The sequence below is a fragment of the Anoplolepis gracilipes genome, chromosome 15 (assembly GCF_047496725.1).
Source record: "Anoplolepis gracilipes chromosome 15, ASM4749672v1, whole genome shotgun sequence".
Taxonomy (NCBI): domain Eukaryota; kingdom Metazoa; phylum Arthropoda; class Insecta; order Hymenoptera; family Formicidae; genus Anoplolepis; species Anoplolepis gracilipes.
In genome coordinates this window covers 2,768,009-2,782,544 of record NC_132984.1, presented here as the reverse complement: position 1 = coordinate 2,782,544, position 14,536 = coordinate 2,768,009, and the positions used below count along the sequence as shown (strand labels likewise).

General features: G+C 39.8%; 1 protein-coding gene and 1 long non-coding RNA gene across 3 annotated transcripts in view; one reads left to right on the top strand and one right to left on the bottom strand.

Moving 5' to 3' along the window:
* The first annotated feature begins 2,350 nt into the window (after positions 1-2,350).
* LOC140673965 (LIM/homeobox protein Lhx9) lies at positions 2,351-13,590 on the top strand. 2 transcript variants are annotated; one of them, XM_072907235.1, is made up of 7 exons: positions 2,351-2,922; positions 3,995-4,242; positions 6,021-6,383; positions 7,698-7,871; positions 9,133-9,356; positions 12,692-12,927; positions 13,176-13,590. In XM_072907235.1, exons 3-7 carry the CDS (start codon positions 6,061-6,063, stop codon positions 13,428-13,430), a joined length of 1,212 nt encoding a protein of 403 aa, XP_072763336.1. In that variant the 5' UTR covers positions 2,351-2,922; positions 3,995-4,242; positions 6,021-6,060; the 3' UTR covers positions 13,431-13,590. The 2 variants fall into 2 exon arrangements, with proteins under 2 accessions (XP_072763336.1, XP_072763337.1); XM_072907236.1 differs by lacking the exons at positions 2,351-2,922; positions 3,995-4,242 and having other exon boundaries at positions 5,781-6,383.
* LOC140673966 (uncharacterized) overlaps positions 6,277-14,536 on the bottom strand; it is a 49,204-nt gene continuing 40,944 nt past the window's right edge. The window contains exon 4 of the long non-coding RNA XR_012048141.1: positions 6,277-6,362. This is a non-coding gene — a long non-coding RNA (uncharacterized lncRNA). The remainder of the gene's footprint in view (positions 6,363-14,536) is intronic.

The window sequence follows — 14,536 nt, the reverse complement described above, 5'->3', positions numbered from 1 at the left end:
GGCTGCTTACCCTCATCTACCCCGAGAGCAGAGAGAAAGAGAGAGAGAGAGAGAGAGAGAAGGAAAGAGAGAGAAAGAGAGGACAGAAACACGAGCGGAAGAAGAGGGAGATAAGCCGGTGAAGCTTGGCTGCTGCTGCTGCCGCCGCCGTCGCTTTTTCTTCTTCTTCTTCTTCTTCTTCTTCTTCTTCTTCTTCTTCTTCTTCGTTAGTATCGTTTCCAGCCGTCTGTCCCTCCGGAAAGTCTCTGATCGATATGACAGCATTCTCCTCCCTCGCCGCAATGACAGCTTTCTTATGCGCGCGCTCCATTCGCGTTGGCTCGACTGTGCATGCGATTGAATTATTGTAGATCGAATCCGATTGAATCAGTAGCTTCGAAGTAGAAGACGTTCCTCGACAGGGTTGACTTTTCACTGGCATTGAAAAATGTATCTGCTCACAGATTCTTCAATTATGTCATACACCAGGTCATAAAGAGAACTGATAGGTTTTGAATTTTTAAAGCATCATTTGGAGTCGTAAAGGAGGAAGCAAGTTTCTAATTAATCTCACATGGATGAAGTGTGAAAATAAAAATGAAAATAAAATTGATATATTGTTTCCAATCGTGAAAAAGGCTGACAAATGTCGGAACCTACGCGACGCGTTAAGATTAACGACAAGGTGTTTAACGGAAGGTTCGATTTGTAGGCGCCGGCTCGATCGTGCCACCCGCGGTTAATGAGCCTAATGGGACATCAGGAGCGAAACAACTCTGTCGCACGGATTCCGTCGCGATGAATTTTCGCCTCAAGCGTGTAAAAGCATCAAAACTGCTTTCGCTACTGCTCTCGGCCAAATATAGTCGGCCGAGTGTGAACGCGCGAACCAGGCAAATCCGGAAGAACTGGTCGGTCAATGTATCCCCAACTGTCACTCGCTTGTCACTTCTTCAACCGCAATTAAAAGGCACTCACACCCGCACGTCTCTGCGAAACGAACATACGTCACAGACTCTCGATTCGTGATAACGAGTTACGTAAATATAGATTGTATTGAAAATGTTAAAATATCAATCTTAAAATCTGAAAGTTGAAATTCAAATTTTATTCTGAAATGAAAAATTGTCAAGATTTAAAGAAGAAGTCTCGGAATTTTAGTTTCTGCTGGAAACTTTGCAGTATTTTCCTTTATTTAAACGTTGTAGAATTAATGAAGTCCACAGTATCGTCTTTGCAAGACGATGCGCGAGATTTTCAAAATTTTAACGCGAAACAAAATACTTCGAGATGCAAATTCGCGACGTGATTTCGTGCGAGAGATACCGAGCTCTCGTTAAGAAAACGATTCCAGTTGACAGTCCTCGAAGAGACAGAGTGACAAACTAGTGGCGATATTAAAATCGGGAACACGTTTTTCGCCACAGCTGGCGTCGTTTAAATTATAATTTGTACCTGTACGCGTGACTGACGCGTGACTAACCACTCGCGTGTCACGTCATTTCTCTTCCCGGGAGCTCTTCCCATTGGGATACCCCGATTGCAAATTAATTGAGAGTGAAATGTGAGCGAGCGCTTTGCGACCGAGACGTCGCGGCTAATCATGAATAATGAATGTTGCTCTAGTTTGGAATGTTTCCGGAAGCATACGAAATCGGTGATGTCACCGGAAGGAAATTAAGTGGAAAATTAAAGAGTAACTCGATAAAATTGCTATACAAGCGCTATGCTTCGTTAATTCGATATAAAACGGATTTTTTCAAGCGATTAATTTATTTTCCTTCTTTTTCTTTTCAAAAAACAGAATCGTATCGCACTGAAAATGCCTGAATCTCTTTATGCAAGTTAAAAAAAAAAAAAAAAAAAAAAAACTTTTTAACATTCAAAGTTTTAAATCATTTCAGCAAGTTTGAATATTTGAAACATTATAGTTTCAAATAACGCAGAGATTATATACAACACCCAATGGATAATCGTAATAATAATCTACAAAGACAAAATTTGATAACATAAAGTAAATTATAAATGATACACATACAAGGGTAGACAATAAAATTACAAGGCATTCCAGGCAATATGTTTCCCGAGAAGTCCTTCAGGAAAACGCGGCGATACCTGAACAAATAACATTATCACCAACACCAGTAGCACCAGACGACCATCACTGAAAGACAGACAGAGCGAACTACGTTCCCGTGAAAGACAAAGAGAGGGAGAGAAAGAGAGAGAGTGAGGGGGGGGGGGGAGAAAGGGAGACAACGGGGAAAGCCACAAAGGCGCCGGCGCAGCGCGCAGACGCCCGGCGTCCCGACGTCTCTCTGTACCCCTCGACGCGGCCTCAAAAACCCCACCCCGTCATCGCCCGGCGAGATCGCAGCATGAGGGGATCGCACCAACCCCGCTTCCCTGCCGTGGTGACGTCCGCCCCTGGCTCCGGGTGGCCGTTCGCAGGATCGTAATATTATGCCGACGGGGAGCAGCTTCCATCGCGAGTCTGCCGCGTCCTTCGAACTTCCTTCCTCGGCCGACGACGGCTCTTCCGCCAGTTTTCTCCGCTCGCGGATGTGCTTCCGGCGCGCCAGTTTTCCGCCCGCGATGTTTCTACTCGCGCGAGTAGTTCTCCCCCCTGGAAATTTATCCCGCGAACCTCCCGCGTTCGCGAATCTGTGTTATTTTCGCGATCAAAAATATTTACTCATCCCGCGTCACTCGTGAATCCTTCGCTTCCGAGCTCTGTGGATTTATCGCGAATGAATCTGTTGATCGTGATGGAAGAAGTGTAAGAGCGTGCTCGAATTTGTGATAGGATAGGACTAAGGCGGTGATTAAGTGTTACGCTCATGTTTCGCATCTTAGAATTCAAGGAAAGGAAGGGTCGACGTGTCTCGAATGGACCAAAAGATTTAACGAGGATGCGATGCTTTAGAAGAAGAAAATGAATTGGTTAGTGTAAAAAACGTAGAATCAGAAGTATATGAAAGATACAATTATCCGACGGCTCGCGAACGATAATCAACATGTTGGCTTATTTTTAGCCAATAATTAAATACCTAAAAATCTATTTAATTTTGAGTAATCTAAGAATTTTTAGATTTAGCAAATAGAATAAAATCTGTTAGAATCTAAGGATATAGAAGCTATTGTAAAGTTATGGCATCTTCTTGTCTGAAATATATTCTTAACTTTTATAGATTCAAAAGCTAAATTTAATCATCAAAAAATCTAAGACTTTACGAATTTTAGAATATATTCGCTAGTATATATATCTATAATATTCTAATATTTATAGTAAAAAACTCGTTTTTTTATATAAAAAAAGAAATTAAAATTGATGTGGAACGTGAGATTAAATTTATTGTTGGCACGAATTTGTGACGAAAGTTAAATTGGTGGATTTTGTTAACCGCAACCGTGATTCAATCTGTATCTTTTTGTAAAAGGTGAGTTAGCCAACATGTCACTTTGGACATTGGCGACCATCCCGATCTCTTTCTTGCCTAACCGCAATAGAAACCTAAAGATCTTATTCAAGCTTTCTTCACTCAAAAAACTTGTCCTTTCTTCCGATATTTTTAAATAAGAAATTTTAAACAGTATTTAAAATTCTTCATTTTGTAATCCGGTATCTAATATTATTCAAAAATATAATACTTTTATATAAAATAATAAATATTTTATATATCAATATTTTTCAATCAAATTATATGAGTTAAACTTGAAAAAAGTTGAACGTAATCACACAGCTTTTATTTTAAATTAATCTATCGATAAATTTAATTCGATATTATAATGAGATATAAAGTATTTTTTTTTTCGAGAAGTGTCAAAATATGCAATTGAGGTTTTTTTTTTTTTTTTTTATTCAAAATATGTAAATCGCAAGAGTAGATGGAATTTTGCTGCGATGACAGGAACGTTTCTCGCGACGCAGATTCCATTATCGCGAAACGATGAACCGAAATGTCATTTAGAGAAATTATTCTCTCCGCACTCTCGTAACTTTTCTCTTGTCCAGAGCATGATTGATGACCGCAACAACTGCCTGGTCAGTTCGAGGCAGCTGAGACCGTCGGAATATCCGGCGTTGGAACCGCGCCGCGCGTTCTGGAAAAATCGTCGAGTCCAAGGTGACCGCGATTTAGATGGAAATAGCCAAGCGGGAATAAATTTGACCGCGAGAGCTTCGTTGTCGGCAAACGAGAAACGACAGACGATCAGCAGCGGAATTTGCCGTCGCGTCTCCAGCGGTTTAACCGATTTCAGGTAAGTTGAAGCACTCTGGAACATTAGTCTCACAGAGTATGTTCATTCGCGATTATCTGACTTTATCAGAAATGAAAAAAGTAAAGATCCTTCACTAAAATTTCAAGGCATAAAAATCATAATTAATAATAAAAAAAATTTCAACCAGTATTGCGTTTGTTAAACCGCACACATACACGAAGCAAAACATTATAAAATTTGAGCAATTTACGAAAAGTTTAAAAATATTCATAAATACAGTTTAATGTGGTTTTTGCATTAAATACATGCACGTACAATTTAGTGGAATATTTAATTTTTTTTCAGAGATAACATTTTTTTCATGTAATAATTTATATTAAATTTCAAGAATTTTTACCAGAAGAATTCGCGTAAGAATTTTGAAATTCGACGATGATGTAATTTTCAAATAAACACGATATTTCAATATTACTACAATCTGATCAAATATAAATTTGATCCGTCAATCTGGATATCCCGTTAATGCTTTCGGCGTAAATGCAGTTTCGCTGCTGACGTAACCACGCGTGCATTTCTCGCTGCGGAGATTCTGTTATCGAGCGATCGCGAATCGATTTTATGGAAATATGGCAACGCGATAATATCAGAAAAAACATATATATCTCTCTCTCCGCGTGCTATTGCAGCAGACATAACGCCATTGCGATGCAAATCCGCGTGCATTTTGCTTTTCACCTAAAACAATGCTATTTCCAAGGATGGATTAATTAACGTTGAAGAATTGTGCTGTTGTGATCGGTGTTGCGTTACACGCAAATAATGCTTGAGATGATATATTTCCGGTATTCGACATTCAAATGGAGATTGTGAAACGACGTGTTACACGTGTGTCAATTTCAATTCTAACTCGCGTACGTTTAATCAATTTCCAAGATCGATAACTTTTCAAATAGACCTGTTAAAGTTTAATCCCTACGAGAATTTTTCAAAATGTTGAGAAAGTCGTTTGCCCCAAGACGAGAGAGACATCGCGTCGATTCGCAAAATCGCGAAGATCGCGAGAAAACCGAGAGCCATTCATTAACGGATCACCGACTACTTACCTACAAATGCAAATTGTTTTCATTCATTAGGTCTTGCTTGCGTAGGTATCTTGGCAACGTGTTCCGAATGAACACATCACTTATTGTGATTCCTAGGGATTCTGAAATCCTAGATTCTCGAGTTTTATTTTTGCAATGATAGGAAGAAAAATCCAGGATTTTTACAAACGATTAAACAATCGACTCTACTATACGTTGACGTTTATTATGTCAAAAGCTCTAAAGACTATATATAGTCGAGATCAATGACTGATCTCGATTATAATGATAGAAATTGCGGTCACCATTCATCAAATTATTTAGGAGATTTAAAATTCATGACAGAATTTAAGACAAAAATAATTTCACGTATTGCATATATGTGTATGATATCCTGACAGATATATTTGTACATTTTAATTCGTCAAATGTTTGTTTCCTGTATTATACGACATATAAAATTAAAAACAGAGATTTCTGTCATAAATTTCTTTCTTTACAAATTATATAAATTATTGAAAATAAAGGCGTATGAAATAATATTTAGAAAAACTTACCTCTTAAAATTGAAATTAGAGTGTCTAGTTACAAATCTTGTAAAAAAAATTCCCTGATCTTTAAGATCTTCAAGACTTTTGTTCAAAATTTCAAATAATGAGAAAATATTAAAAAAATTTTTTTAGTCGAATTTATAAAATAAATTTTTTTATCGTACAACACACTGCGTTTGCACAGAATGCAGCGGTATGCGTCGTAGCGGCTCGCGTCCAGGGAGATGCTGAAGGAAGTCGGCTGCGGGAGCACTACGCCTCCGCCGGGAGACGGCGGGGGAGCGAACAGTCGGCAGGTCGGCGCGAACGAAGGCGGCGGCGGCGGCGGTGGCAGTGGCGGCGGGAACGGCGGGGGCGGCACCTCGGAGGGTGCCCTTGGTTGCGGAGGCTGCGGAAGAGAGATCGCCGAACGCTGGTATCTAAGGGCGGCTGATCGCGCATGGCACTGCGGCTGCCTGCGCTGCTGTCATTGTCGGGTCCCCCTGGCCGCCGAGCTCACCTGCTTCGCCAGGGACGGCAACATCTACTGCAAGGAGGATTACTATAGGTTAGCGTGCGATCGCGACAGCATGTCGTCCTTAAAGATTACGAATGTGCAATTTTATGTAGTTCGGAAAAAATTATATTCGCCAAAGATATACTTTATAAGATAAGGATATTTTCTTTTTTACATGATATTTTTTGAAATACATTATTTATAAATTAAGTAAAAATTGCATTTCAATTTTTCCAAGTTTCAATAAATGTCCATTTGTAAAATTATTTTTCATCATCATTGGGATTAATAATCGTCGATCAAATTTTAATGATATAATGATAAGAAAATATCCTATTCAGTTATATATTCGTGCATGTTAAGAATATCTGAAACTATTCTAATACTCTACTTTATGTGGATTTCTTTTTTAAACTAAAAAGAGCCTTTTGGCGCTTATTTTAGAAAAAAATATTATATAGAGTTAAATAAAATATTCTTAAGATGAGAATATAATTATTTAATATGTTACACATTTGGAAATTTAATTTGCTCCCAAAAATCTGACAAAAGTTTCTCTTTTGTAATTATAATCAAGCTCTATACATAATATTTTTTTACATTATGTTAATATTCCTATCATTGATTCACTTGAATAAATATTAACACATTTTGATGATTGTGATATAAAACATATTTGCACATTTAATTTTGACATAAGGGCGAATGTTAATGTCTAAAAAAAAAAATTATTTTGAATTAATTAAAAATTAATATAAATTCTCCTCTCAAAAATTTTTAACACACGAAATTCTAAGGAAAAGTATAATAATCTAGGAACGTTAGAGATTTTGAAAGCGATTTAAATAATTATCGATAAATAAATATATGAAATAATGCAAGCGCGAGTTTTACGCGATGACGTTCGGCGTTTCAGGACGAGGGTAGAATGAAAGGCTGAGAAGCGAGTTCGTTAGAGCGAACAGGGGAGGAATTCAACAGCCGTCGTCCATGCAATATGCAACAACGCGAGCCCTTTGTTTCCGTCTACGCGAATGGTGAACGGTCCGCTTCGATCGCTTACGAAATCCACCTCAAGCGGAATTCGTATAATACATTCGCAAACACTCGCTCAAATCGAATAACGTACTATTAGATTGCCAAACACGTACATATATCTCATCTCGCTTCTCAGTAATTCCCTGATTTAAATTTTCGCAAAATTGGAAGAAAATTATAAAAGAAAAATTCTTTCAATTTTTAAACTTAATTTGTCATTAGATTGATATTGTGACTGCATAAGGGGCTGATGTATTTGACAGACTTAAAATTTTCAATTTTAATAGAGCGTATTTTTTAACTGCTAAACTCTCTGATGATTCGCAGATTATTCGCGGTGTCGCGATGCTCGCGATGTCGTGCCGGTATCTCTGCCTCGGAGCTGGTGATGCGGGCGCGTGATCTGGTGTATCATGTGGCGTGTTTCACTTGCGCCTCGTGCGGCACCCCATTGAATAAAGGCGACCATTTCGGTCAGCGGGACGGACTCGTGTATTGTAGGTAGGTGAGAAACAGGAGCATCTGATCATTACTATCCTTCAAAGGCCGCGTACTCTCCTTGTTATCAACGAGTTCGATGACGAGGTTGACAGGAGCACGAGGCGCTTTTGTCGCACCGAGTCGTTCCTCCCTCCCTCCCGCCCCGTCCGCGCTAATGACAGTCGTCGAGTCGCTTAATGACAGTCATTGGAATGGATGGATTCGAGTCTCGGGTTCCGAGAAGACAATTGTGACGGTAGATACCGTGGGATGTGAAAGTAACAGATTCACGAAAAAGGAAGAAAAGTGCTACGATTTAAGGAAATTAAATAGAAAAAGATATATATATATATAGAGCCATTGACAAAATTATCAGGCACCCTTAAATTTGCCGTATTTCTTATTTTGTCAATAGTATATAAATACTAACAAGATTAAAAAACTATCGATAGCACTTTAAAGTTGACATTTCAAGCTTTAAAATGTTTTTCTAATTTTTCGTTTGCGATAATTTTTCGAGAGAAATTTGTTTACCGAGTTGCAGAGTGTCAGAAATACAATAAAATTTTGAGAAACAAAACAATGTTCTTTTTTAAAGCACAGAACAAGGAACATACAAAAATTTTTTAAATTACCGATAGCAACTTTAATGCGTTATCAGTACATTAAAAAATTTTTGTATTTTCCTTGTTCTGTGCTTTAAAAAAGAACATTGTTTTGTTTCTCAAAATTTTATTGTATTTCTGACACTCTGCAACTCGGTAAAAAAATGTCTCTCGAAAAATTTAAGTCAAGTTCCATAAACTACAACATTTTGTCTACAAAATGCTTTTTTTTAAACTTTCCTACAATTTTTTTTGGCCGAGATACATAATTTTGAAACTAAATCTGTATTTTTCAGACTTGTTGTCGATACTGGGCGAAAAATTAAAAAAAAAAACATTTTAAAGCTTGAAATTTCAACTTTAAAGTGCTATCGATAGTTTTTTAAATCTTTTTAGTATTTATATACTAACAAAATAAGAAATACGGAAAATTTAAGGGTAGCTAATAATTTTGTCAATGGCTGTATAAATTATTTAATCATAATTGTAGATAAAAATATGGAATTTTATGTACATATCTGAGATAGAGAAAAATCAAATGCTGGCCCACGGAATCTAACGTTGACACGCAAGTCGAACTCGTTCATCGAAACTCGACGCATAACGCGGAGGTCAGGTCGTCTATCGACTACTTGACAGAGAGCTTGACGACTGACAACTGCAACGTCGCTCCCAAGACCACACTACGAGCTGCTGTGCTGCGCCGGGGATTACGCGGGTGCTGCCGGCGGCATCGAGGACCTCGGCTCGCCGGGGGTGTCGCCGCTTCCGGCGTACTACGACCAGAGCCCGATAGCCTCTTCCGGCACCGTGCAGAAGGGCCGGCCGCGGAAGCGGAAGCTGTCGGAAGTCACCGGCTCCGAGCTTCCTGTCACTATGAGACTGGCCGCTGGCGCGCTCGGTGAGTCAAATCAATGTATGTTCCCGCGATCTTGTACGATCGTGAACGATTTTCTTGCCACTCTGTTCCTCCCCTACTGAAAAGATCGATTCCCGTATCCGCTTTTCACGTTTCCAAAAAAAAATGCAAATAATATTGACGACTTTCCCGCTTTTTTCCTCTCTTTCTTTCTCTCTATGCCACAGCAAACGAGTTAATCGACGGAATTGCATTATTTACCGAGTAACGGGGGGAGAGGGAGGCATAATGGTGGGCGTTCTCTTTTGTGCAAATATTTGCTCGAACCCTCAAGAATCGCAGATGTTATTTCATTTCGTCCGTGGATTATTCGGCTCGTTAACTGGAGCATTCGACATTCAGCGAGCGGGATTCTTTGACGAATTCTCGCGCGCTATGCAGATGTTTAATTCGCTCGATTATTTAATATATATATATATATATATATATATATATATATATATATATATATATATATATAGTAATTTCACATTTTATGTTTCAATTTTTTAAAATCATTTTATTCTTTTAAGACGACAATAAACAAGAGTCGCATCGTCCGATAAAAATCGTAGATAGCTTGAAATCATCCCGTAATAGATACTTTCCCAGAACAGTTTCGCATAAATCGCAAAGTCAATCGTCGCGACTTTAATGACGCAACCCATGGGCTGCTTGGAGGAAAATCGGCGGCGTGCACGATCCCGCCGAGCTTATGTTCGCTCGACTTGTGTCATTTGTCAACCGGGCACGCTCGTATCACATCATCCTGATGCGATTCTCGCCGGTTTTACGATCGTTTCGGCGTGGACGCGAGCCAAAGAGATGACCGCGAAGCGGTACACACGCGATTCCCAGTTATTTTATAATCGACGAGGGCGAGGATCATTCTATCCGTAGCCTACCACCGGAATTTACGACCAACAGCCATAAAATTGTCCATGATGTCCTGCGTGCGCAGCTTCGGGTGCGGCTGGGAACGGCAGGTCTGAAGAGAAAAATCTCTCTCTCTCTCTCTCTCTTTCTCTCTCTCTCTCTCTCTCTCTCTCTCTCTCTCTCTCGTGGTTTTATTATCTTTATATATAATTGGGATAGTTTTTGTGTATAAAAGGGAGACAAGCCGACGAGATGAGAGCTATTCTGCGACGGTGAGACACTGATACAAGCCAAAGACATTCTCGTCTTCTAGCACAGAAGCAGGAAGACAATAATCGGATTGTGCTCCATTTTTTACAAATGCAGTGCTTGATTGGGTTTTTTTTAATGCAAAAATATAAGACATCAATAAAAGATGAAATATACTGATAAATTCTAAAAAGAAATACATATATTCTTTGTAAACTGTATTGAATGCAGTGATGACATAAGTTTAATTTGCCCAACGCATGATGTGATCAAATCAAACGAGTACATCCAATACTAAATATTTTAATCGATATACAAACATCTATTTATATATAAAAGAAAATATATGCTTACTCTTTGCCAGTAAAATAAAATATATATATTTACTTTGGCTTTAAAAATCAGACTCAAGGAGATGTTGTCCTTCCCATTGAGGGAAGGTCGCACGAATCCTGGGAAGTTCTCACCGAGAGCAGAGATCGGGGGAAGAGAGAGGGTGGGCGGATTTAGCTGTTTAAGAATGAGATTACAATTTGTCAGAGCAAGTTAGAAGCCAAAATTGCCGAGGCCGCGAGGACTACAGACTTCTGCACGAAGAAACAGAAGAGTGTCTAATAAAAATAAAAAAAATAAAAAAAAAAGAGAGAGAGAGTGAGAGAGAGAGAGAGGGGGGGGGGGGAAAGGGGGGTCCCTGCTGCTGTACAAGACACGGCAAGAAACTCTCGCGCGCACAGGCGGCATTATATCGTTCCGACCGGCCATTCTGCTGGCAGTGGCCACGCATTGGCCACAGCAGCATTCTTTTCCGGGCAGATCGGCCAATCGATGCATCTCGCGGTGCCGATACCTATCTGTCACTGTCCGCCGGGGCCCGTTCCTCTTTCTACGGAGACAGAAAGGCCTCGCCGAGAATCGGAAGGGCCGCGCCGGAAAAATTCTAATTCCGATTCGATTCGATTCGATTCGATTCGCGTGCGAAATCACGAGAAAGGCGAGAAGCCTTTCAGTTTCAGCCTAACTTTTGGTGAAATTGTGTGCGTTTCAAGCCTTCCCACTTCCTACTTGGCGAAACGATTTGCTTTATAAAAAACGAAGAATAAATATTCAAAGAAATATTTGTTACGTTAAATCTTTGATTTTACATGGAACAAGAAGCGTCTTAATTGATCAATTAGCGGTTATGTCACCGTGTACGAATTTATCTGAATTATGGCGAACGAAAATAAAAGAAAAAAAAAAAAAGAAAAAGAAAAAGAAAGAAAGAAAGAAACCAGTCGCAGGAAAGAGGACGTGCGTTGTGTGCGCAGTTGCGGTTGTTGCACGCCGGCGGAGCGAAGAAACGTATCCAATAAATAAGACGACGAGGGTAACCATTGAATTCAATCGGAAGAAGAACGGGTTCCAGTCGACGAACGGGGTGGAGAGGGCGAGAAGGGATCCCAGAAGTAAATCCCCGAGCACGTATGCGCCATTACTGTTTATTGTTCCGAACTTCCATTCCCAACGAACGGCGATTCGCCGGTTCGCCAAAAGGGAGAAAGAGAGAAAGAGATATACATGACGAAAGAGAAAAAGAGAGGTGGAAAAACCGTTTTCGCGAGTGGCCACAGTCACCACAGGGTCTGTGGAATTTAGTTTCTTGTTGAGGTAAACGACACAGATTTCGTTTATTTCTCTTTCTTCCCGGAGGTAATCGGAAAAGCACAGTTATGTTGGAAAGATCGAGCAGAGATCGGAAAGAGCGCGCTACGAAAAGAAGAAGAAGAAGTCAACTTCTCTCTCTTGGATCTCTGGAGTTTAAAAATCCTCTTTTTATTATCCATTCAGCCGACGCATAAATGTTAAAGAAGACTACACAAGAGATGGCGGGAAATAATCTTGATTTTTTTACATTCTCGGATGGAAGGAAATTTTTATATATTCGTTGAAACAAACGACGTGACATCTGTATTCAATATAATCGAGGATTATATTTAAAATTTTTTCAAGATTTTTAAAACCAAGAGTTTCAAAGATTTTTTAAACTCTCTGGACATTTCGAATGTCCAGATTTTAAAGGCTTACGAATAGCCGTGAGTCTTCACGTCGTCGTTTTTATTGCTATTGCGTGTTGAATTATTGCGATATTTTCGCGCTAGAAATCTCGAGAGAAAATATGTGAGAGATGTCTAACGCGAGAAAAAGACATTTTCTAGTCGACGTCGCGGTTGCAGAACTGCTGCATCCTACGGAACTGTCCTCGTCGATGGAGTCGCTGACCGCGTACGACGCGTCCGTGGGCTCCCCGGGACCGGTGCACCAGAGCCAACGGACGAAGCGTATGCGCACCAGTTTCAAGCACCATCAATTGCGAACCATGAAGAATTATTTCGCGATCAATCAAAACCCGGATGCCAAGGATCTCAAGCAGCTCGCGCAAAAGACCGGCCTATCCAAGAGAGTCTTGCAGGTAAATACGTTTTCCATTTTCAATTTGCATTTCGAAAATGAAGTAGCAATTTATACCGACGTTCCTTTCTTCTTTTTTTTTTTTTTTTTTTTTTTCCTGACAATAATCAACGTCATCTTTTATTTTACGTAACGAATTACTTGTCTCTTTTCTAATATCCCTTGACGAATAATTATTCAATGTCGACGAGCTGATTGTAATTAACAGTTCGAGTCACCGCGGTCTTTTTTCGATTTTTCATTGTTCAGGTGTGGTTTCAAAACGCGCGAGCGAAATGGCGACGGAACCTGATGCGGCAGGACGGCAGCAACGCCGGCAGCAACGTCGGCTGTTCCGGGACCCCGGTGTCATCCAGCACCGGGAATTCTCCAAACGTCGGCCCAGCCGCCAGCATCCTCGGCGACAGCAACAGCATGCCCTCGACTTCCATGGAGGAGCTGCACGCCCTTCATCATCTGCACTCGGGCGTCTCCTCTCAGGTCTCCTTCTCCGACTTGTACTGACGACGGCTTGAAATGGACGAGGATGCTTACAGCAGCCTCTCCAGCCATCTCGGATGAGGGATTATCCCGCTTCCTCGAAAATCAATCGACTCCGAAGAGCTCGGCGAATCGATGACACGCGCATCCATCATAGTTTTTTTTTTTTTTTTTTTTTTTTTTTTTAAGAAGAGATTTTACTGGCTGTTGGTGACGTATTATGACAGCGATCTGAATAACGTTTAACGTGTCCCTTGCCGTTACTGCTTTTCAAAACAGTTGTCTGAAAGTTCATAGAAGCCGATGTTTTGTGTAAAACAAACTTTGGTTGCGCGAAATCGATCAAAAGGAGATTAAACATTCGGCTCTTCTTCGAGATTTACAGAGACATATCGTTGGATTAACGAAGAAAGTGACTCGTCCGAGGACTTTTTCCGAACGACAGCCTAGTCTGATAGAGACGATAATGTTTAAGTAATCAGTGATAATAATCATAGTTCCATGCACATCCGAATTACCAAAGATTACTAGACGAAGATAGTAAGAGTGTAATCTAGGTACGTATATACAAAAAGAGATTGTAGCGATTATATCGATAATTATCGAGACGAAACCTCGGGCACTGTTCGACATGCGGGGTGTTCCAGAAAAATGTATGCTACCGACAACATGCTGGAGCATTTCTAAAGATCTCACATTACCAATCCAGCGTACTCTAAAAAATCGAGAATTTTTAGAGATTCGAAAAAGATTTTGCAAGATCCAAGAATATCCGAATATTTTTAAAATATTTGCGAATATATTTCTAGCAATATATCAGTGTTTTTTTTTTTTAGAAACTCTCTTTTTGCATATTATTTAAATTATGTATGATGCAACACATCCATTAAATATGTTGTATGTATGATTGTTTGGGACGCCCTATGTAATGTCGCAAGATCCGCCAAATTAAATGAAATGGCTCGCCCACGCGGACGAACATGTACATGTGCAATCACGTAGCGAAATTAATTATTTAATTTGTCCTCGTTGATTCTACACGAAACTTTGCAGGTCACTAATTTCTTTTTTTTTTTTTTTTTTTTATCGGCTTCGTGTTGTGTCGATCGGCCAAAGTTTATTAAGCATAA

Excerpts from the sequence above, each read along its gene's own strand:
- LOC140673965 (XM_072907235.1), top strand. The coding sequence starts at position 6,061 with ATGCTGAAGGAAGTCGGCTGCGGGAGCACTACGCCTCCGCCGGGAGAC. Across the intron at positions 6,384-7,697 it reads TGCAAGGAGGATTACTATAG|ATTATTCGCGGTGTCGCGAT; the intron begins GTTAGCGTGCGA and ends GATGATTCGCAG. Across the intron at positions 9,357-12,691 it reads ACTGGCCGCTGGCGCGCTCG|AACTGCTGCATCCTACGGAA; the intron begins GTGAGTCAAATC and ends TCGCGGTTGCAG.